This window comes from Lampetra fluviatilis, chromosome 11 (assembly GCF_964198595.1).
Source record: "Lampetra fluviatilis chromosome 11, kcLamFluv1.1, whole genome shotgun sequence".
NCBI classification, from domain to species: Eukaryota; Metazoa; Chordata; class Hyperoartia; order Petromyzontiformes; family Petromyzontidae; genus Lampetra; species Lampetra fluviatilis.
Window position 1 is genome coordinate 10,617,654 of NC_136285.1, and position 22,153 is coordinate 10,639,806.

Genomic DNA, 22,153 nt, shown 5'->3' on the forward strand with positions numbered 1-22,153 from the left:
ATTTAAAAGTTACAAAAACAACCAGAGCTTTCTTGCTTGGGTCACATTTATTTATTATCTCTGCTGCATGCTCGCTTGTAAGCATTTAATCAAACGCGTTCCAGCGTACGCTCGCCTATGCTCGTTTTAAATGTAAACACGGTCTCCGTGTTTGCACACTGGTGCGGTTTTGTATTTCATTTTTATTCAAAATTGGAGCGTAACCGGTGGTCACTTGTATGCCGAGGACGTGCCTGTAGCTTTTGCAGTGACATGTGGCTTTCTCCCAGCTGAGTTAGCCCGCTTCCCTGCATTATTTACACACTGCATTGTGGGCCACTACCGTCAATCTCCCACAGGATGTACGGTATTTCTGCATTGCACTAACATTGAAGGCCTGAACAGTTGACAGCAATTGCACCTTTTCCTTTTTGAGCCACTCGCCATGTGGTGGACGATCGCCACTGATTGTTATCGCATTCACAGCGATTGGTGTGGCACTGCTGTATCCAGGCTCTGTCTTGTTGGTAGAAGTGGCAACACTTTACAGCACATTCAAATACCGCAACCCCAAAGGCAATTGTTTTCAAATGTCTGCATGGACAGAAGGGTGAGGCTTTAATGCGCGCAGAGGCATGTTGTGATCCACCGCCTCTTACGCTCACGGTACATGCATCAAATCACGCGTGATAATCTAATGATTATCTATTTACTATTCATCCCTATTCGTATTATAATTTTCGCATGATATGCTATGAACAAATCTGTAAAAACAAGGCAAAAATGAAAAACACTCAAATGAGACCGGAAAAACTAGACCGCAAATAATGTATTTTATTGAACGATGACCAAGTACGTGTGTATGTATGTTGAACTTCTTTCACACCGCACGTAGCCAATCGTGCTAATCGGAGGTAACAATTCCTGTACTTGCCTTCCTAACAGCATTGCCATTCGCAAATCAGCCCCACGCACCCTATCGTCTGGCCTTAAGCGATGCCCTTCTTTTGCTTGAATTGTTTTCCACACTAGTTGGAGGTAAATGTTTTTTCCACAAACTCGCCATGAATTCTGAAGCACGGAGAGCTTATCTTTTGCCCTTTCTGCAGAAAGTCCTCGTTGGTCCACACCCATCAACTTGTACATTCCACAGCCAGATTTCAGGATGGCGGTGGTGCGTGGCCGCATGAGGAGAGGGGGGGGGCATTTAATATTTAATATTTTTCAAGTATGGTTTTGTTTTTTGTTCAAACTCTAACCTGTACTGCGCTGGCAGTCAGAAACATGGAGACTTATCCCGTAATAAAAGTGATGCATGTTAGGGGTACGTTACTCCCCCATTTTCAAATCCAATTTCCTAAAAGCCATTCTTTTATACGCTCACTCACCTATGTATTTAATCATTGGGAACTCAGTCCACCTTCAACACCAGTCATAGGTATACATACTCTCGTTTTTTTTTACAGTTGAACCTTATGGCGGTACCCCGGCTATCGCATCATGTCCGTGATGCAGTCATTTTTAGTCTGTTGATGATCGGCGATGCAGCAATCGACTCATCTTGATGAGCTGTACATGATGCCCTATGGTGCATACGAGCGTTCAGGGTTTTGGCGCAATCGTCCTCGCTGCGTTTCGATATCGCTGAGTAGCACTGATTTCGGATTGATTGGTACCCCAGTCACGGAGTTAAGTACACCCCTGGAATAAAAGTGTCCCAGAAATAAAATATTTAATTGCCTCGGCCAGTTTGTATTATTTGGTACCCCGGGGTACCGCCATAAGAATCAGTTGGGTCCCTCAAATATTTATTTTTGTTCAACGAACTTGTTGTACGTGACTTTTGTTTTGGTGATATTTATCTTTGGACCCACGTTTGCGCCTTTATAAGTTGTCCCATCGTATCCCGTAGTGAATTACTTTTGGTTATTATATTGACTACGCCATCAGCGAAGTTGAGTTAGTCCGTACTAATGCATATTTCTGTTGATTAACATCGATTTATCTGTTTACGATGCATGTATCGAATCCAGTGAGTAAGTGATCCAATATTTTAAGATTTGTACGCTCTGTATTTAATGGTTTCACATCATCCCTGCAGCAACTAGAGGCGCTAGCGTTCACAGAAACTTAAACAAATATATGAATGTATCGAATTGTGACCCTGAATTTCAACAGTTCATCAAATCGCAAGGAGGACACATTGTTACACAACTAATACAAGAATAAGAAGTTTATCAATGTGTCTTGTTGCCACAGACTATAATTAATCCATAATCAATCTTGGCATGAATGATAACATGAATGATAACATGCAAGACATATCGTGCATTTGCATGGGTTCTGTAACACTTTCCAGCACGTGTTTATGCTCTGAAGTATTTAATTTGCGACATCACACAGCACGCGACTTGCGGCATCGTGAGATGATGTCTCGTGTATCGGCGACGTTGGGAGGGGAGGGGAAGGCCAACAAGCGTGCACCCTTTGGCCAGCAAGGCTAATCCTTGTTGTGCTGGAGGTTTTTAAATCCTTTATATTAAGTTCACTTGCGCGCTTGCTTGCTTGCTTACGACCGTGCAAATCTTTCGGTCGTTTTTTAACCCACTTCCCGTGATCCAATCGAGCTGACATTTTCCACACAGACTCATTGTGCGTGACAATTAATGTTCGTGAAATTTTTTTCCTAAATTTTACACTTTTTAGGACAAAAATATTATATTTAATTACCAATTGCTTAATGGTGCCATGCAATCATCTGACCCATAGGTGGCAGCCATCTCAAGCCAGAGGACGAGAGGACTCTAGCCGCCACGCATATAAAGGATTTATAGTGAAAAACTTTGTTTTTACGGGTTATACTTGTTTTGTCTGCTAACTATTTGTGAGACCTATTGATCGATATGACTGGTATTCTCAACGGTTAGCCTTTTACATAACGCAACGTTTTTTTTTACTAAAAATGTTGTTTCGATTTAAAGCTTTCGTGACTGCAGGGATTCATCTTCTTGGTTCTTTCGGTAAAGTCACGTAGAAGGGAAGTAATAAAATAATAAAAATAAAACATAATAAAATAATTCTCACGACGTTTCGGCCACAACGCAAGCAGCCGTCCTCTTCACCTGAGGATGGCTGCTTGCGTTGTGGCCGAAACGTCGTCAGAATTATATGATTTTATTATGTTTTATTTTTATTATTTTATTACTTCCCTTCTACGTGACTTTACCGAAAGAACCAAGAAGAAAAAAATGTTGTTCATAAGGAATCCAATTTCTGGGAGTTAGTGCCCCCTTTTTGCAAACAGATTGACGGACAAACAGAGCTAATGTGCTAACGCTTACAACCATAATTTGGAAAGCGCTTAAAAAGTATTTGTTTATTTTCCGACTTTGCTGAGAATGACGACCCTGAGGCTTCGTTGAATTAAGACAAATCTGGCAAGTGTGCTGATGGGCAGTGATGTGTGATGTTTTTATTTCTCATTGTCACCTGGGAGTGGGGCAATTCCTCACCTCCCATTATTAGCACGGTTGGCTACGTACGGTGCAAAAGAAGTTCAACATACATTTACCAGCCCTCCCATCCCCAGATTTTTTAGAATTCCACCATTCAGCATCACAATTTGATTGAAGAATCAAGTACAGCATGTTTTACTTTACCGTGAAAGTTGGTCTCTCTAATGACTTGGGCGCCATGGTGGCAAGATGTTAACTACCTCGCCTGGTATGCAGGAGGTCGTGGGTTTGATCCTGACCCTGACGCCTGTATATTTGGCGTTTGCGTGTTCTCTCCGTGGTCGTGTGGATTTTTCTCCGGGTCCTCTGGTTTTTCCCTCCACATTTAGAATCAGTGTGCGTTTAAAGTATTTGGCTGCTATAAATCTCCATGAAATATACCACTTCGTTGAGATATAATTTGTGATAGCCAGGTCACTTCTGAAAAAGAGCTTTAGAGAAACATATTGGATAAAATAAATTGTGCACGTGAGCTTAAGAATCGATATTAATTTGTGAGTTTATGCATTGTTCCACCCTTAGTTTTTTACCCCCTTCCAGCCAGACTTTCATCTCGTGATTGAGAGACAATACTATGAGACCTCTTATTTATTGGAGATACACAGTATAAAATATTTCTAAACCGGGGTCAAAATGCTTAGGTGTTCTTAACACTGCACCAACATAGTGGGAAATGCTAAACAATTTAAGTGGGAGCCAAAGTTGTATTTTTGATGTAATAAATTCAATCCTTTCCTCCGTGTTCAGTTCTTATCCAGAATGAAACTAACAAAAACATGTCTCACACATGAATTGATTGTAAATTAGAAAACAATTCTAGTGACATTTGTAGTAGCTTTAACAGCGTCTACCCTTGAAAATGTAATTTTGTTTTCATTTCGCTGACCAAGGCTTTACCTAACCAAGCATGAAAATGCCATCGGGGGGTGCAGGTGGCAAGGGAATGCGCACGGCTACAGTTGCAGTGAGCCGGTTAGCTTCATCAGGGGGCCTGACCTGCCATACTACAGTCTGTCTGTTACCTTGCCTGTGTTATCGTCTTTGCTCGCTCTTACAGTGACACTTTTTTTTTGTCTGTGCAGGATCTTGTCCTGAGGCTGTTTGTGTGGTGCGTAGCTGGCCAGTCAGGCAGCCAGACAGCCGAGCCAGTCCGCTAGCCAGAGCTCTGTTCCTTGCAACCCTCCCATTGCCAAACCTCAGGAATGCAGTAGGGACGAGATGTTCCGGATTCAGCTGTCGGGTGCGTGGGCTTGGGTTGCTCGAATGGGCTGACGAGAAAACGGACAGTCGGTTTATGTGGAGATACAACCACGGCAAGCGCTGCGCTGCTCGGCGCAAAGATGAGATGGGAAATCGTGAAATAGCCTTCGTGGGCTCAACTTGTGATCGCTGTGTACCAGTAACCAAGGCTTGCTGTCAAAAGCTCCAGGCATTCTGTGGTCAAAGGAAGGCCGCTCTTTTCTCCATTGCTGTCTCAGTTGTCTGGAATCCTCTCTGCCTGGCCCTCTGTGCAGCTTTTAGCGCCTTCCCCTGTTTAAGATCATGTTCAAAACCATCCTCTTCTCCTCTCCCTATAACGGACTTTTCATTCTCGGTGAAGTTTCTTTATCGGCACCTTTCCCCCTCTACACTGCATCCCCTTATCGCCACCCAAATTTTTTTTAATGTCTTTTTTTTCTAACTACCGCAAAATATACGCTCCCCCCCCTACTTTGTGCTGAGTCTTTGGATGCGGTCTTAATTAGACGCTTTATGAGTCCAAATTGTTTCACCCTTTACATTTGATCATTTTGTGATTATTCTTTTATTAAATCACAGAATGTAATCTTGTCACGTGATGGTACGACCAGCGTCCGTAGTTTGCGGCGATTGCCATTCTGTGCTTTGTGTCTGCGGCGGCAGCGAGGCACGGATGTTTACTTCTGCGACGGCCCTTTGAACGACGACGTCAATTTGTCAGCGCTGGTGCCGTTTATCCTAATTGTGCAGACTCTTAGCGGTGTAGCTGCGTTTCCCGAACGTATTTATTCATTGTTTTACAGCGTAAAGATAGCCAAACCCATAGCCTGCTCTGAGCCAGCCAACGCTTAAGTGCTGTACAGTACTTTACTTGATAATCAATATTCAATAGACCAGTAATTTTCTATTCCGGTGGTACAGTGGTTGGCACACTGCACTATGGGCCAGGCGACCTGAGTTTGATTCCCAGCCAAAGCTATCATACGTGGCAAGGGTTATCTGAACCAAACCTCGGCTTCCACTTCACCAAACCGCACTGACCAGCATGGTGAAGTATGGTCAAGTAACCCCCATGACCGTATGTTAACAGAGGGCTGGAAGGACTATCATTATTACTCCATGCAACTTAACTTTAGAGTCGTAGCAAAGAGCATTCTTGGTTATTATATCATTCCGCGATTTTATTTATATTTTCTTGGAGGCTAAATCGTTTTTCTTGGCAACAACAATAATTAACCATTTTTGGGACGTTTGCAATATACACAAAACTTCCACGGGGGAATACTTTGCATACATTCACTGATTACTTGTGGAGAAATCTACCATTGCGTGATTTTTTTTTGTTTGACAGTTTTTTTTTGCTTGTGAAGGGACTACAGCGTGTGTCAGTGTTAGAGTGCCCTCTCATGGAAATTAGAAAAAGCAAAGGGACAGGTCATGCAAAACTTTTTTGTATTTACTTATTATCACATCACAACGTAACTTTATAATTATCAGAGGTGAATGAAATTAGAATTCCCCCCCCCCCATTCATCATCAATTCACACTGATGAATATGGTGAAGTATGATGAGAGTGCATTACAGTAAATTATTCCGATAAAATTACGACTAAAGCAATTTTTATTTTGCCAGGTAAGGCCCATATTTACTTGATAGCAGCCAAATGCTCTTCATGCACGCTGGTTATAAATGTGAAGGGTAAACCCGGAGGACCCGGAGAAAAATCCACACAACCATGGGGAGAGAGAACATGCAAACTCCAAATATACAGGCATCAGGGTTGGGATCGAACCCACGACCTCCTGTATACCAGGCTAGGTAATTAACGTCTCACCACTGTGGCGCCCCAATCCTCAAGACCGACACAGCACGGGGAGGTATTTAGTCCACGAAGGACTGACAAATGTCCATAAATTATACAGCAATCAAGGACGCCGATGTCCGTAGGCGAGTAACACGAGTGTGTAATCAGGAAGAGGAGATTACGGTCATTGGGGAACATGTTGTGAGGCTGCAGAAGGGGATAGACCACTGGCGTAGTTAAGCACTGAGGAGACTTGAAGCTTCACCTTAATTTCGTTTAACTAGGTGAGAGCTTAAGAAACCAGGTAAGTCTCATTTGCAAGATTGATCTGGGTCACCAACATCATAAACGCAAAATAAAAAAAGTACAGCAATGAAGCAAATGGAAATGGGTATCAAAACAACTGTAGCACATGAGAAATCTAAAATATTGCACCCCTGTGTCGCGCAGTTTTCTGTTGTGACGTGGAGATGGAATCATGTGGCCGTGTAGTGCGCATACCTGATGGACTGGACTCGTACGAGTGCGGGATAACAAGTGTTCTAACTTATCTTCTTGGTTCTTTCGGTAAAGTCACGTAGAAGGGAAGTAATAAAATAATAAAAATAAAACATAATAAAATAATTCTCACGACGTTTCGGCCACAACACAAGCAGCCGTCCTCAGGTGAAGAATGAAACACCACCAAGCTTGGAGCGTATATTTAAGCTGGGTTGGGGGGGGGGAAGAAGAGTGCCTTGACAAAATAATTTGCATATCAAGAGGAATTTAGCATATGGAAAATGCGTAGGAGGTGGGCGGGGGGGTTTCAAATTAATATTATGCCCGTGCATTATGCAGGATTAGCAGCATCGAAGGGAGGGGGAAGGGGGGTAGCATTAACAAAGGAAAGGAATGTTAATAGTATGTAGCTGCAGTTCTAACTTCGTGTGTAACATGCTCATTCTAGCAGCAGCATCCATGCAGGCAGACTAAAGGTGAGCACGCTACCATTCTAGCCGTGAGCGTCCCTTGCATTCACGCCTGCGCGTCCATTGCAGGATGACGAGGCCGACCTATCGGCATCTCCTCCGGGAACTCCTGACCTGCCGCCCCCAAAACCCCCACGTGTCAAAAGGTAACGTGTGTCCAGTTGAGTTAATTTCACCTGGCAAGCAAGAATACAAATTCATAATCTTCTGTGTTGGTGTGGCACTCATAGCTGTGCCCGTGTTTACTGCTTGTGTGTACTCACTGTTGTTAGATTACTTCTATGATCTCAAGTCAGTGCTCCCTGCTTTCACCCAACCCACACTGGCCGGCTTGGTGCCACGTCTCTAGATGTGGTCGATTTGGATGCTTCACATTTCCAAATTGTATTCTTGTGTATTGGCTGTATACAGGTCCACTGTAACCCCAAAACTCAATGCTCACATCTATAAATCCCTAAGCCACTCGGTTGAATTCCATTGACTCCTGTTTGTATTAGTATGCTACACACACACATAAAAAAAAGTAGGGCCATGCAATACCACACAGCAATAAGGCTTTGCTGAAAAATATATTTGGTCACACTTGCATAACAGATGGCATACATATGTGCATGAAAATCATTGGCAAGCACGAATGCCATGTTAGGTAACATTCTTATCATCAGTTCCACTCATTGCCTCCAAAGTCATGTGTTGGGTGCCACGCTGTTGATATAATTCTGCTGGCCTTGGCCACTGAAGCTAACCTCATGATATAAACCATCGGTTCGTAAACTTTGCTCACTTGGCATACCACCGCTTAAACAATATATAATCTCATGGTCTACCAGTAAAGTTATCATATTACCCAACTGAAGTCTTTTTAAAGAACATAAAAAATATTTTATTCAAAAAGCCAATGGTTACATTATCAATCACACTGTCGAATATAATTAAAATATAGTCTCAAAATATACATATAAATACGCACATGCAACTCCTGCCTACCTGACTACAAATGGGCACTTACGTGCATGTATTAAAAAATTCAAACTCACTGATGCATGATTGCAGGATATCCACACACGCGTACCGACTATTCAGTGTGCCATTTATAGACTGCTTGCGTACCACTCGCCAACTGTTTCTGTACCACCAGTGGGTACGTGTGCCAAATGGTGGGAACCACTGGTGTTAAACCATCAAACGCGCAACGCAAGCCGGTTATCATCGCTGCACGTGTTTGACCTCGCCACCTCGCCGGCACGGATCCCACTTATCGTGCGCGCGTTTGTGCGCGAGCAGTGCGGCGCAGCGCGACGAGGCGGACGTGATGGAGGAGATCCTGCAGCCGCCACGGCCCATCCCCGTACCGCCCGTCATCTCCCCGTCGGTGCCCGCCGGCTTCCTCACCATCTCGTGCGTGTGGCAGGACCGCAACGACCGCTACCACGCCGACGCCACCGAGCGCTACCACGAGCGAGACGCGACGGGCACCCCGGCGATTTGTGAGATGGGCGGCTGCGGGGGCACGGTCGAGGGTTCCGACTCCGACGGCAACGCGTCAGGCGACGCCGATTGCGCGAGCAAGGCCGAGAGCTCGGCGGAAGAGTGCAGAACGGAGAAGTTTAATGCCGCCAACAAGGCCGCGGGCGACGGCTTCGGCGGTTCAGGGAGCAGAGTTGTGGACAGTACGTCCCCTTGCTCGGCGGAGACCCTGGAAAACCACGGCCAGCAGCGGTTGGACCTGAACAAGAATTACACCAAGTTCACGGGCAGTGTGTCCAATGCCAACATCTCGGCAGAGAGACCCATTCACCTGGAAGTGGCTCCCACCGAAGACGACGACAACGCCCCGCTCAGCAAGAAGCCGTCGGCGGAGAGCGCCGGCGACGAAGCCGCTTCTGTCGGCGGCCTGGACGATGACGGTAATTCTGCAGAGACGAACGCCAGAACTATAGACCTTGAGTTGAAACGGAAGGAGAACAGGCTGGCGATCGAGGTGAAGAAAGTCCCCCGACCAGAGACCCTCAAGAGCTTTGAGTTGGCAGCCGCCCCCACCCCGAGCCGAGCCACCATCACGCCCGTTTGGAAAGTGTCCGGGCAAGAGGAGTGCAGAGGGACGGCCGTGGATAGCAACAGAAATGTTGAGGTCAATCAGAACGCCTCCGTCCCTCCTAACACTTCCAATGTTAAACATTTCGTGCAATCCATAGACTCGAAACCGAACGTCGGTCCACGAGCCACTCTCTCTGTTGAACACATCAGAAAGCGGGCCGTGTCTCCCATCGGATTTCATCCCGGACAATCTAACGTCAGATATTCCAGCGTGAGCGCTCCGCAGCCAAAACCGAGCAGCAGCGCCGTCGAGAAACTCAACGCCCACTCGACAAACCTCAACGTCGCGTCTTCGGCTCAGCTCGGTACGAACGCGCAGACGGGCGCGCCGAGCCCCGCCAGCCCCCAAGACAAAGCGGCGCAGCAGCACAGCGCGGAGGCGACGAGGTGCAGCGAGCCAGACGAGGGCACGGCCGCACGAACCCTCGATGGGAGCTCGCTCGCCGACAATCAACCGCTGCCATCAACTGCCGCCGTGGAATCGATCCACGCTCCCGACCCCAACTCGCAGGACTCAAAGGCGGAGCCGCATCTACACGCGGACAGAGGGCCGCATCGGCCCTTCGGCGAGCAGACAAACGTCGCCGCTGCTTTGGCGTCGGGCGGCGTGGACCATTTCAAAGGCAAGCAGACGAACCTTGCCAAGAGCACGGTTGTTCCCGCGGGAAGCGACGGTCGCTCTCGAGATAAATCGTGGCGGGACGACGTTGGATGCGTCGCCGCAGGCAAGGAAAGCGCGCCTGCTCCCGCGCGCGCGGAGGAGGAGGAGGAGGTCCCGGGGGAAACGCGTGTGAGCCACAGACTGCTCGATCTGTCGCTCCCAGACAAAGAGACCCTCTACGCTGTCGGCGTCGTGGCTTCTTTCCGCAACGGTAAGCGGCGGCAGAAATAATCTCCTTCCCACTCGCCTGCTCAGTTTTTGTTCTTGAGATGGTGATTAATTGGCTTGAAACGATGCATCCCCACCCACATTCCCCCTCCCTCACTGCAGTAATTTGATGAACCGTCACAATTCGGTGTTGTGATTCGAATCAAGAAGCAATGATTTTTGGCCTCTTTTGTATTTTTATTTTGTTGTTGCACAGATTAGCTTGCTTCATTCGCTTAAATTAAAGTTTAGCATTACATTTGCATTTTCATTTAACAAATTATTTTCACGCGCACCAATGCCTTGTGTTGCAGTGAGCGTAAGAATCTATATTGCACGAATCAATATTCATCGTTTACAGCAAACGCATCCTTCATTGCTTCAACTCCTAAAATGAAGGTGCACATCCGCCACGATCGTTATTTTGCAAGCGAGATGTTTACGCCTGCACAATAGTTATGATGCATTTGTTGCAGATGCTGCCTTTAAAGGCTCATTAGCGCCTGCTGAGCGCACAGACTGTGTAAGCCACCCAGCGAACAAAGACCCCGATAAGGGTACGTAAGCCCCTGTGCATCCTTGCGTGCATGTAAATGATTGTGCACCGTTCTGCGTGCTTGTGTCTGTGATAGCGGACTCGGTAGTGCAGTGGTTGGTTCGCTGTGCTACGTTTCTGGCGACCCCAGTTCGATTCCCTCTCACGGCCAACACCAGTGACGATTTTTTTAACCGGTCTTGGGCCTCCAGTAGGTCGACTCAGCCTCAAATGAGTAGCTGGTGCAGCGTGTAAATATTGCCACAAGGGAGACAAATGTGTCCTTGCGTGGTGCTGGCCACCCACCCCATCATGTGCTGTGCCGGCCTTAATAGATGTTCGATAACAACATTTACCCCAACAGTCTGTTAAGGCTATACGGGGGATCTTTGTCTTTGATATCGACCTCACTCGCACAGTGGCGCAGTGCACACTCAATACATCACGACACCCTAAGCGTTTGACAGCGTCAAATATATAACAGGGGCATCATAAAAACACACAGTGCAGCAACAGCAGCCTTATGAGCATTACCTCGTTGCTTCGCGTATTGCTGCGTGCGGGCTCGTTACTGCTTGCATTCAGCCGCTCTTAACGGCAGCTGTCCTCATAGTAACGTTTTATTATATCACAACAGCGTGTATTAAGCAGGCCTCTGATTCATGACAGTAGCGTAAAATACTTTGCAACACACGAGTCGCTCACAAACGCGTTGGCACGTCAACCCATTAATGCGACTGCCTCGCAGCGCTTTTGGGAGGCATCCAATAAGATAGTTTTAAATAGGTTTTTTTTGCGAAAGAGTGCCTGCAAAATGTCTCTGTCGTGGGGCGGAGCGGTGGTTTATAAAAGTGCATTGCTCACAATCAACACAGTTGTTGATTGTAGGGTTCCTTTTACCATGTTAGTATGTATACTGAACTTTTTTCGCACCGTACGTAATCGAAGATGCGGGGGTAGGACAACTTAAGCACAAAGAGCAGTTCTAAAGAAATGAGTTTTCAATCTAGATGATTTAAAAGTGCATAGCTCCAGTGGCTTCCTAATATCGGAAGGAGGATCGTTCCAGACAGCCGCAGAAGCGTATCTGAAAGCGCGTGATGCAGTGACCGTCTTTTGGGGTTGTTTGAGATCACCATACTGAACCATATCAGTCAGTGCAGCTTCGTGAAGGGGATGCTTAGATCCGATTCAGATATCACAAGCTACCATTTGTCGAGTAATAACTCCGGTTGCACGTCGACGCAGCTTGCCGTCCTTTGGCGATCGATAAAACAAGAACCACCGCGTGGGTTCTCGCGGTTGTGCAGTCGTGCTGTCCGATGTGGTTTCTGGGTTGTACCACGTGTTGTTAAGCACAATGTCCGACGTTTTGCGCGCAGAGCGAAACGTCGGACATCACTTTGTGGGAAATCGATACCGCGTGTCGTTTGGGATGACTGTCCCCTGTCATAGGAATTGTGGAATTTTCTCCACTCGCTATGGGCTGTAAACGGGAGATGAGTGCCACCGAAGAACGGGAAAGCAGATGGACTGTGTTGACCTGGAGAATGCGCCTGTGGGAAACGTGCATCCTCAGTGCAGTCTGGGCACAGCATGCGGTTGCACATTTTAGGGGCATTTCCTTCCAAATGAGGCTATTGTTGTGGCGACCTTGCACTTTGTAATTTGGCCACCTATTTATATGCGTGCACGTGACCTACGTTAAAAACCGGGTGGTACACTCCAGGCAGCAACATCGTGTTTTTCTTCCTCCTCTCCCTCCCCAATTATTGTTGTGGTGGCCTTGTATTTTTCCAATTGTTGTGCCAGACCTATAATTAAAACTGTGTGTGTGCCCATGAAGATAACACGTGTGTATTATATGGCCATGTCACAAGTACTTGGACAAATAATGTTTGGTTTACATGATCTAGAGACACTCGCCTCGAAGTCACAGCGCTTCTTGGTTAATTGGAAATAGGCTTAATTTGCAGGAAATAGGCTTAATTTGCAGTTGTAAGTGAGAGTGCTAATTGAGTGTCGAGCCTTCGATTTAGTGGGCTAATGCAGCAGTGCTGAGGATTAGGTGAAAGGCGATTGATGAATGACTGTTGAACGTGTGTTCTAAAGGCAAGGTAGGGGTAGCGTAGTCGTCCGTGCACTCCACTGAGCTATATTCCATGGAGTTGATGGTGCAGTTCCCATGATTGCAATATAATTTCTGCAGGGAATCGCCCAAGGAGCCAGGAGTGCATTTTCAATACCAAGGGACATCATATGCAACAGTAAAGTGTTGAGAGCCAACATCATTCGACAAAGGCCCAGATTAGAAAAATTACGCATTACCTGGCGGTAACAATAGTGCAATGGTTCCCGCACAACACCCTCAACCCGGTGACCTGAGTTCAATTCCTGGCTATGGCTAACATCTGTGGCAAGCAATAACAAGTGTGGTGAAGTATGTTCAAACATCCCCCACAAATGTCATAATCTGGGGAGGCTTTGATCCAGAAGTGGAATGACAACAAGCTGCGCATTACATTGCACGTTATTAAACAATTAAAATCAATGCGCATATCCCATTACATGATTACTCCATATAGACCAAGCCACCTTAAATGCGCCGGATTTCATCAGATCTTGCGATTGAACCTTGGATGGGCCTTGTAGGGGTGGGGAACTGATGGTACAATGGGCGGGTGGTGGATGACCACGTGTGTTTGTGGTTTCAGGAGGAGCCACGTTGCAGGAGAGCCCGGAGAGCCCTCGCCCAGCTGCCCAGGCTCCACGCAGCCCAACGCAGCCATCAGCTGCTGCGGCAGCTCACCCGAGCAGGCTCGAGGTGAGGACTGTGATACTCCCAATGTTTAACACGTGGGAGGCTTTCGCGAACAATATTATTCATAATAAAGGTTTCTGGGTTAGATCGCGTTATTTATAAATGTGTCGTAACCCTCCACCACCCGACACGGCCAATCAGCAAAAAAGTGTCACGTTGACAAAAGACAAATAGTTCACTGCTTTAGCCCACCGGTGTGTTGAAGAGTGAATCCACAACAATTTTAAATTTTTGAGTACGACGATTCGCTGGTAATTACCATTCTGGCGAATTGCCCGATGATGCTGTATGTAATTATCAGCGAAACGTCGTACTCAAAAATTGTAAATGTTGTGGATTCACTCTTCAACACACCGGTGGGCTAAAGTAGTGAACTATTTGTCTTTAGTCAACGTGACACTTTTTTTGCTGATTGGCCGTGTCGGGTGGTGGAGGGTTACGACACGATTATAAATAACGCGATCTAACCCAAAAACGTTTATTATGAATACTCCCACTGCGTTAACACAGAGAGCTCGAGGTGAGCACTGTAATACTCCCTGGTTAGCCCCGTACCTCCAGTTATCACGGTTGGCTGCGTACGGTGCGAAAGAAGTTCAACACGTGTACTGGTGTGCTTTGTGATACTCCCATACCCACTGAGAGAGCTCGCGTGCATGCTTTATGGATCCGTTCACGCAGCGTGCCAGGAATGTTGAGTGTATAGAAGGTGCTTCCAAAGTCACGAACCAAAGCGATTTCAGGTAATGGTAGCAGGTTAAGGTGCTGCCCCGCAATTACCTGCTCGTACCACTGCTGACACAAGGGCCTCCACTAAAACTAAGCCGATGTAGGGTTTTTATTTTGGCCTATGCTTCCACGCTGGCCAAAGTTTTGGAAGGGGTGGTGGGGGTTATCCACACTTTACCCCACGGTGTGTGAATTGTCGATTGACTAACCCTGGCAAACACAATTTAACCACGTGGGCTTCCATGACCAATAATCACCGTAAAGGTTTTTGGGTTGGATCGCGTAAATATAAGTGCGTCGTTAACCAACCACTGCCCGACACAGCCAATTAGTAAGGTTTGTCATGTGAATAAAACGTGCGAATTAACTACTAGTTCAGCACGTCGGTGTGATGGCGAGTAATCCCACAGCATTTACAATTAAGTACGACATTTCGCTGGTGATTACAACCACTCGCAGAGATGATGTCGTCTTGCTCTATTGAAGACCGGAAGCAGAAGACTTCTTCACAATTCTGGCACATCGCCTGATGAAGCTGGTTGTAATCACCAGCAAAACTTGGTGAACCCATTTATACTGCTGGGTGGACAGAGGCCAGGATTGGAGGTGTGGCCGGAGGAAGGGGGGTGATAATTAAGATACTTGGCCACTATTTCAACGGCCACGTGCTGGGAGTACGAACAGGCAACCTCTGGATTGTGGGAGTCCATTGTGCTAACCGTTACACGATGGCAGCGTGCAGGGATTTCAGGGCCGTACTGTTCATACCGAGGGTGCTACCGTGTTAGTCACCTCGCCTGGTTTACAGGAGGTCATCATGGGTTTGATCCAAACCATGACGCCTGTATATTTAGAGTATGCATGTCTATCTTCCTGTGGTCGCATGGAATTTTCTCCGTCTACCGGTTTTTCTCTCTACATTTAGAATCATGTGTTTATCATATTTGGCTGCTATAAATTTCCACATAAGCCACTTCGTTGGGGTTCTGAAAAAGAGCTATACAGCTCAGTGGGCCTTACCTGGTAAAACAAAAAAATATTTAGTTTTTATTTTGTTTTATCCTGGCGAAAATTCGAGCTTTGTGTATTAAGATCATTGTGGAGAATGTTCAGGCACCCTATGTGAAATTTATTGAGATGTGCCTCTGTATGTATGTATATATGTATGTTGAACTTCTTTCAAACCGTGCGTAGCCAACCGTGCTAACCGGAGGTGCAAGCTATCATTTCCTGCGCAGGCGTATGGTTCCTGACTTTTGCCGCACCCTGGTTGTAAGTGATAAAAATGCTTTGTTTAGTGGATGCAATTAAATCTCATTCTTTTATTTGCTGAATGCAGGGTTCTGCTTCGAAACCGATCAACGATCCTGGTACGTGTCGTTTATAATTACTATTGAACACTGCATTGCATTCACATGAATGGAAGTGTAGAGTTGTGTTAATGCTCTAATTAGCGTGTGAAAGTAATATTCTGAATTGTAAACTTTATAGAGGGTCATCTTATATTATTTTAAATTATATCGATAATGTCCGGTTGGGCATCTTGGTGTGCTCCTATCATGATATAAATATAATCTCAAAACTCGGTCATAAAAGATACAATTCATATTCAACCATGTAATGTTGTTTAAGGTTTCTCTCATACTTCTAGACTTTGCCGTCATCGGCTAAGCGTTTACAAACGTACTAGTAATAACTTTTACGTGTAACGTAAATGGCGCGGGATGTTTTTGTTTCTGCAAATGTTATTTGAATGCCCCAGTATATTTACTGAAAGTATCGACTCACTTTGTCACTGCAGAATCCCTGGCTGCCCGTGGAGATGAGGCACAGCATCGAGTTTGAAAGAGCAGGGTGAGTGCCACCATCCCATCTCGTCTCAACGTTACTTTTGAAAACGTCAGCAGAAGAAGAAAATGCATCTCGAGGGCTAGTAGCCATTTAAAACAATTAGAATAATAGGCATGTAATAATTAACACGACGGACAAAGCAATTCGATAAACTTTCACGATATGGGTTCTTGAGGTTATTCAAGAATTGTTTTGTTGTGTGTGTGTTGTTTGCCATCTCATTTGTAACGCTTATTGGGTTTTTTCTGTCTCATTTGTATATATTTTTGCTGCATTCACCTAAATATATCGGAAAATTATTGTTGTAAAATGTGCACGAATTGGAAATAATGATTGTTGCACACGCGAGTTTGACGCACGTATTGTGAGCGTAAGAATGGATGGTTTACATGTTCACGCGATGGCATCGCTCATTTGCGGACGCACAGTTGAAGGGGGGCAACCCGCTGTGGCTAACATCTGAAAAACCTACAAGGTTCGTATCGAGAGCGAAGAAACTCGTCCCATTCCCCTGCATCTGTTTTGCGTTGTTAAATCTAAATGCCGCCCACCTGTGTGTAGACCAGCAGCCAAAGCCAGATAAATCCGCTGTCCCATGAGCGGGATCTAGAAAGGAGCGGGCATCTGACAAAGCGAGCACCGCTCCCCCCACCCCCCCGCTCCTCCTCCCTTGAGTTAAACCCGCCTCGTGCACGTTTGACCCACTTCATGACATCATCCAAGTAGCCGAGAGCCTCACTCAGGAGATCGGAGATTACTGCTCACTTTAGCAGCTCTGTGTCGATCTGCATGACATCATACCCATGGCGATGGAGAAGTCACGGAGGATTAGGCCGAGAAGAAAGGAGCCTACCCAGGCGGATGAAACTTATTAAATGGATCGACATTCAAAAGATTCATAATAAGGCCTCAAATTACTCCCCCCGGTGGGGAGAGGGTCAGATCGTGGGCGGCTGGCGGCGGTTATTTAAGAGCGACATGTGGTAGGAGAGTCATTGGTCGGCGTGGTGGGAGAGTTGGTTGGGTGGCTCAAAGGTCAAAACAGTCGGCTGCCACCGTTGACAATTTGAGTTCGAATTGGAACGGTTGCCTGCGATGAAGCAAGTTAAAGGTCTCAGCCCGGTCAACATGGACTGCACAACAAAAGTCCTTTTCTTATTTAGTGTGTCTTTTTTACCCTCTTTGTTCATCCAAATATCAACTCTGAAAATTAATAAATGCTGATTTCGCTGTCATGCAATGAACATTAGCCTCGGTGGCAGAGTAGGTGGACACGTACCATCCCCTGCTGTGCAGAACGGAGTTCACTGTTTCTGTGGACGGTTCTCTAACTGGGAATGGTTGCACTGCTCCATATGATTCTGGCAGCACGATCGAGATCAAATTTGGAAGAAAGTAATTTATTTTGAAAATCCGCCGTAGGCAGGAAACTATCATGGGGTCAGTGCGCGCCACATGCTGCTCTCAGCTCTCGCGAGGGAGGCTTACCTGCTGCGCACTAGAAAGCCGCTACCTGTTTATGGAAAACTACAGATCGCCGCGTTGGGAGATTACGGCTCGTAATTCCGTTGCCAGCGCTTTACGGTTTCTGACACCAGGTGGGAAGGCTCCGGCCAGGCCTCGCCACGGCCCGGCCCCCGAGGGTGCTGCCGTGGATGGTCGGTCACCGGGTCGTTCAGTGTTTGTGTGCCAAAAATAATGAGCCGGCAAGCCCTGCCCTAACGGGTTCAGCAAGCTATGCCGTTGTGCGCCGTTTGTTTACGCGACTCCTGTTTTGCTGCCCGTAGCTTGCGGGCCAGTGCTGCAGTAATCCGGCGGAACCAAGAGAATCCAGCCAAAGCTTGAGCAAGCCCTGCCGTAAAGGTGGACCACACTCAATGCCAGCAGCATACCTCTGCCTTTCTGCTGAGACACAGGGTCTGCTAATCATTCGGAGATGTACTGCATGACAACAAATGAGACCTTTCATCCAAGATGCAGGACGAGATTTATTAGATTACATATTTTATTTTGGGGGCTCCAATCTACTTAAAAGCAACCAAATATTTTCAACCAAACATTATAACATTGTTACGTGTTTTAATTTGCTCCGTGTAAGTCAATATGCTTCGACTGCCTTGTCCGGTGTGTTTCAGGTCAATGTTAATGTGCACTCTGTTAAAATGCAGACCAGGATAATGAGAGTTTATTTAGACATTCTACAGTACATGCATCATTAATAATAATACGACAAAAACAATCTTGGTCCTGTGATCAAATCGCAACGGCTGTTTGACTGACCGTGGCACGAAGCAGCAGACCCCCACCTCACGTCCAACACGAAGTCGAACTTGCGACCTGGAAAGCGTCGCTCTTTCCCTGAACCGGTACTGCGGTGCGGCGCGCGACGCAAGAAAAGCACAGTGCAAGCGGGAAGATTGAAAAACTGCCCAAGGATGTTTTTTTGTACTAATAATTAAGCAGGTATTTGTGCGACAATCAAACCGTAAGGTAATGGATTAAAACGTAATAGATGATCGTGATGGACTTGAATAAAAAAAAGATAAAGAAATGTTTGACAGTTCCTTTGTTCGCAAACGTATTGCGTGCTATTTTTGAGTATTGTATCCGCTTGACTGTTTGGTCATGTTTTAATATGCATTTTTTTTTATATAATGTGGAACAGTATAAAGCAATAACCTGTTCATTCCATCAGATATTTTCGAGTGCTATTAACTAATGGTCAGCTTGTTGTGAAATGCAGTACTGTCCTTGTGCACGATAGTCTGGCCAACTGCCATAATATACTAAGTTATTCATATTTGGACCATGTTGTTATCTGTATAGCCCAGCTGATTTTTAAATAGCATTATCTGCCGAGAAGCAGAGTTTGGAAGACAGTAGTGCACACAAGCGTTCCGATTTTCCCAAGTGTGCCGGAGAATGGGTGGGGGGGGCGAAGTAAAAATAAAAAGACAAAAACATTAAGCTGTGCATAATATAAAAAAACAACTGTTGGAAACATTTGCGGTATTTGAAATGGAAGTTTACCGTATAATAATGAGAACATATATAATTCAGAAAAAAATGCATTTTTAAATTTGTTAGCAAAGCATGGGTCCTGAGAGACTGGGAAGGTGTTTATTTAGGTGATGGCTGGAGGGAGAGGGGGCAGTACCTCGCCTCTGGCCGGGTTAATGATCCAACCACAACCAAAGGTCAGGTTACGTGTGAAGGGGAAGCGAGCTCAATTCTGTGCACCAACTGCGCTCTGCCATGGACCGCAGTGCCGTTTGCTCCCCTGTTAAATCCGTTGTAATCTGTATGTATTTATTTCAAACGTGTTTTTCAGCGTTAAAGGTGTACAATTGGCTTAGTTTTTTGACACGGGCACCAGCACAAACGCCGTGGCTTAGCCCTGTTGTTAGAAACGCCTCCCATTTTCTTTAGACACTTGATGGGCTTTCAGGCTTGTTTCCCATTTCACCTTAAATGTTGTAGTAAACCATACTATGCCGAGTATATACTAACAGTGGCCCAAACATTTCAGAAGCCAACACCTATATGAAGGTACGCGGTCTTCATGGACTTGCCTTTACACGTATACGTATGGAGAGCGCACGGTAGCTAACGATCATTCCCTCTGAATTCATTTGGCCACTTTCATTTGGCAATAAATATCCTTTATTCACAACTCTGCGTGGGTGGAACCATTTATTTTCTTTCGTCGTCTTCAGTCATAACGGTATTACTTTATTGTTTTATGCTAGTCTTACCAAAATGGAAAATGTTTATGTAAGTTTTGTATACTGTATTGTGTTTTTTTTTCCATTTTTTTTGGAACTTGGGGAGATTGTTTTTAACTCGAGGGGAAATGTGGTGTAGGATCTGATGGCAAATCGGTTCGTCCCTGGGCTGTATAGGATGATCTTTATCCTAATGTCAAAAAGATGTAAAGAAGTCTCATGCACAATCAATATAGATGTATTCATCTGTGCCTTTGTAAAATATTAGATTTTTTTTATACATGCGGAAAAGAAAATTATAAATAAGTTGTGTTTATTGGAAACGAAACAACAAATTAAAAACAACATTGACTTTCAAACTTTTGGATTTCTCCAGGAACGTTTTTGGGTATAACAAATTCACTGCATATTTAAGAGTTATTTTTATATTATCCACAGATACGCTTAACACGCCATCCTGGAATTACCAGCGATCTTGTTAGAATCGATCATGAAAACTGCTTCGTCCGCAAAGAACAATACCGCATGTTTCTACAATAATGCCTTTGTTCAAATATCTTTCCCACAATCTTAACTGCACACTGTCCGAAACTATTAACAAATAAACACCAATTTTAAAAAAAGTGAATTTGTGTACATGGTTGTGTTGTTTTACCACCAAATCTCCCTTTCCTACATAGGCGATGTTGTACATGATAACAAATACCAAAATGCATTCAACTGAATTTGGTGCGAAACATGCAGCACAATGGAGCTAATAGAGTCTCACTTTCCCAAATACGCGGGCCAATGTAAACAGCGCAATGTTACAGGCGCGAGTGTGAGAACGATGTGAATTATTTCAAAGATAAATTCCCGCGGATTAATTGTCCGGGGAGGGGCAAGTTTGGATATGTTTTAGCGTGGCCTGTTGCCTGTCGTCTCATTCATCAGTTCCTGTGCCAAAGAGACTGCACGGGCATTTGTAGAGCTTAAGTCATTGGCTCGGAGTCATTCATGCGTACTGACTAAATGGATGGCCCCTAAAGTATCAAGAGCTCGTGTTTTATCAAAGCGTTCACTTTAAAGGTCCACCTCCTGCAGGACTCATACTTATATGCAATCACCAACCATGTTCTAACCACTGCTGGATGAGAGACCCTCGAAGCCGTCGCTATCTCTCGCGGGTGTTACGATGCACCAATCCATCCGGCACCTGCGCATGTGCTCACATCGCCGCATTTCAAACCGTCCCGACCAATGTATGTTTGAACGTACTTCAATGTTGATGGTACTTCAACCACGCTGATCATTGCGACTTGGTGGAGATGCTCACCTGGCGTTTGGGAACGCAACACATCGCACACCGAGGAACCAGCAAAAAAAAAACCACTTGACCTCTCAGGAATTTCGATCTTTGATGATGGCTGCAACAACAACAAAAATACACGAGTAGGTGCTGCCGTTTTTCTTAAAGCAATATGCAGCACACGTCCACCGCTTTTAAATGACTTGTAGCAGGAAGGTGCAGGGTTTGGATTACAGAAGCCGTTGGGTGATAATGTAATTTGCTCCGAAGGGGTGTGATTGGAGGTGACACTTTGCGTGTGTGCGTGTGGGGTGGTCGTGCAAGGCCGTTTCATTCTTGGTGTAAACATTTCACGCAAAGTGTTCTCCGTAGCAAGGGGGGGGGGGGGTCGTGGAATCAAGTTGGCGGCGAGGCTGTGAGTTCGACGGAAGGCGCCACGTTAAATATAAACTCTTCAAATTCAAGCACGCTTGATCAAATACGGTGGCCTGAATAGCATTGCTCATGTTTTTTTCATCTATATGTATGTGTGTGTGTGCGGTTGACAGCTTACTACTCCAGTGGTTTGTGGGAGAAGATAGAAATGGAAAAAAAATAACCGCGTTTAAACTTATTTTGTTTTAGCATTTGTATTCCTGTATTTCAAGGCTGTCATCACACGTATAAGGAGCTGAGGCTGGTATTCTGAGAGTTGCCACCTGTTCTGGTTTCCCAAGATCATTCGTATTTT

The 22,153-nt window shown here is 45.6% G+C and overlaps 1 protein-coding gene across 1 annotated transcript in view; it reads left to right on the plus strand.

Annotated features, from left to right (window-relative positions):
* Window positions 1–20,885, plus strand: part of PTPN12 (protein tyrosine phosphatase non-receptor type 12) — a 68,086-nt gene extending 47,201 nt beyond the window's left edge. Inside the window, exons 13-18 of the mRNA XM_078860951.1 lie at window positions 7,579–7,655; window positions 8,794–10,478; window positions 13,724–13,833; window positions 15,899–15,929; window positions 16,361–16,413; window positions 18,198–20,885. Of these exons, the coding sequence (XP_078717077.1) occupies window positions 7,579–7,655; window positions 8,794–10,478; window positions 13,724–13,833; window positions 15,899–15,929; window positions 16,361–16,404 (1,947 nt within the window). The 3' untranslated portion in view covers window positions 16,405–16,413; window positions 18,198–20,885. The remainder of the gene's footprint in view (window positions 1–7,578; window positions 7,656–8,793; window positions 10,479–13,723; window positions 13,834–15,898; window positions 15,930–16,360; window positions 16,414–18,197) is intronic.
* Window positions 20,886–22,153: the final 1,268 nt, after the last annotated feature.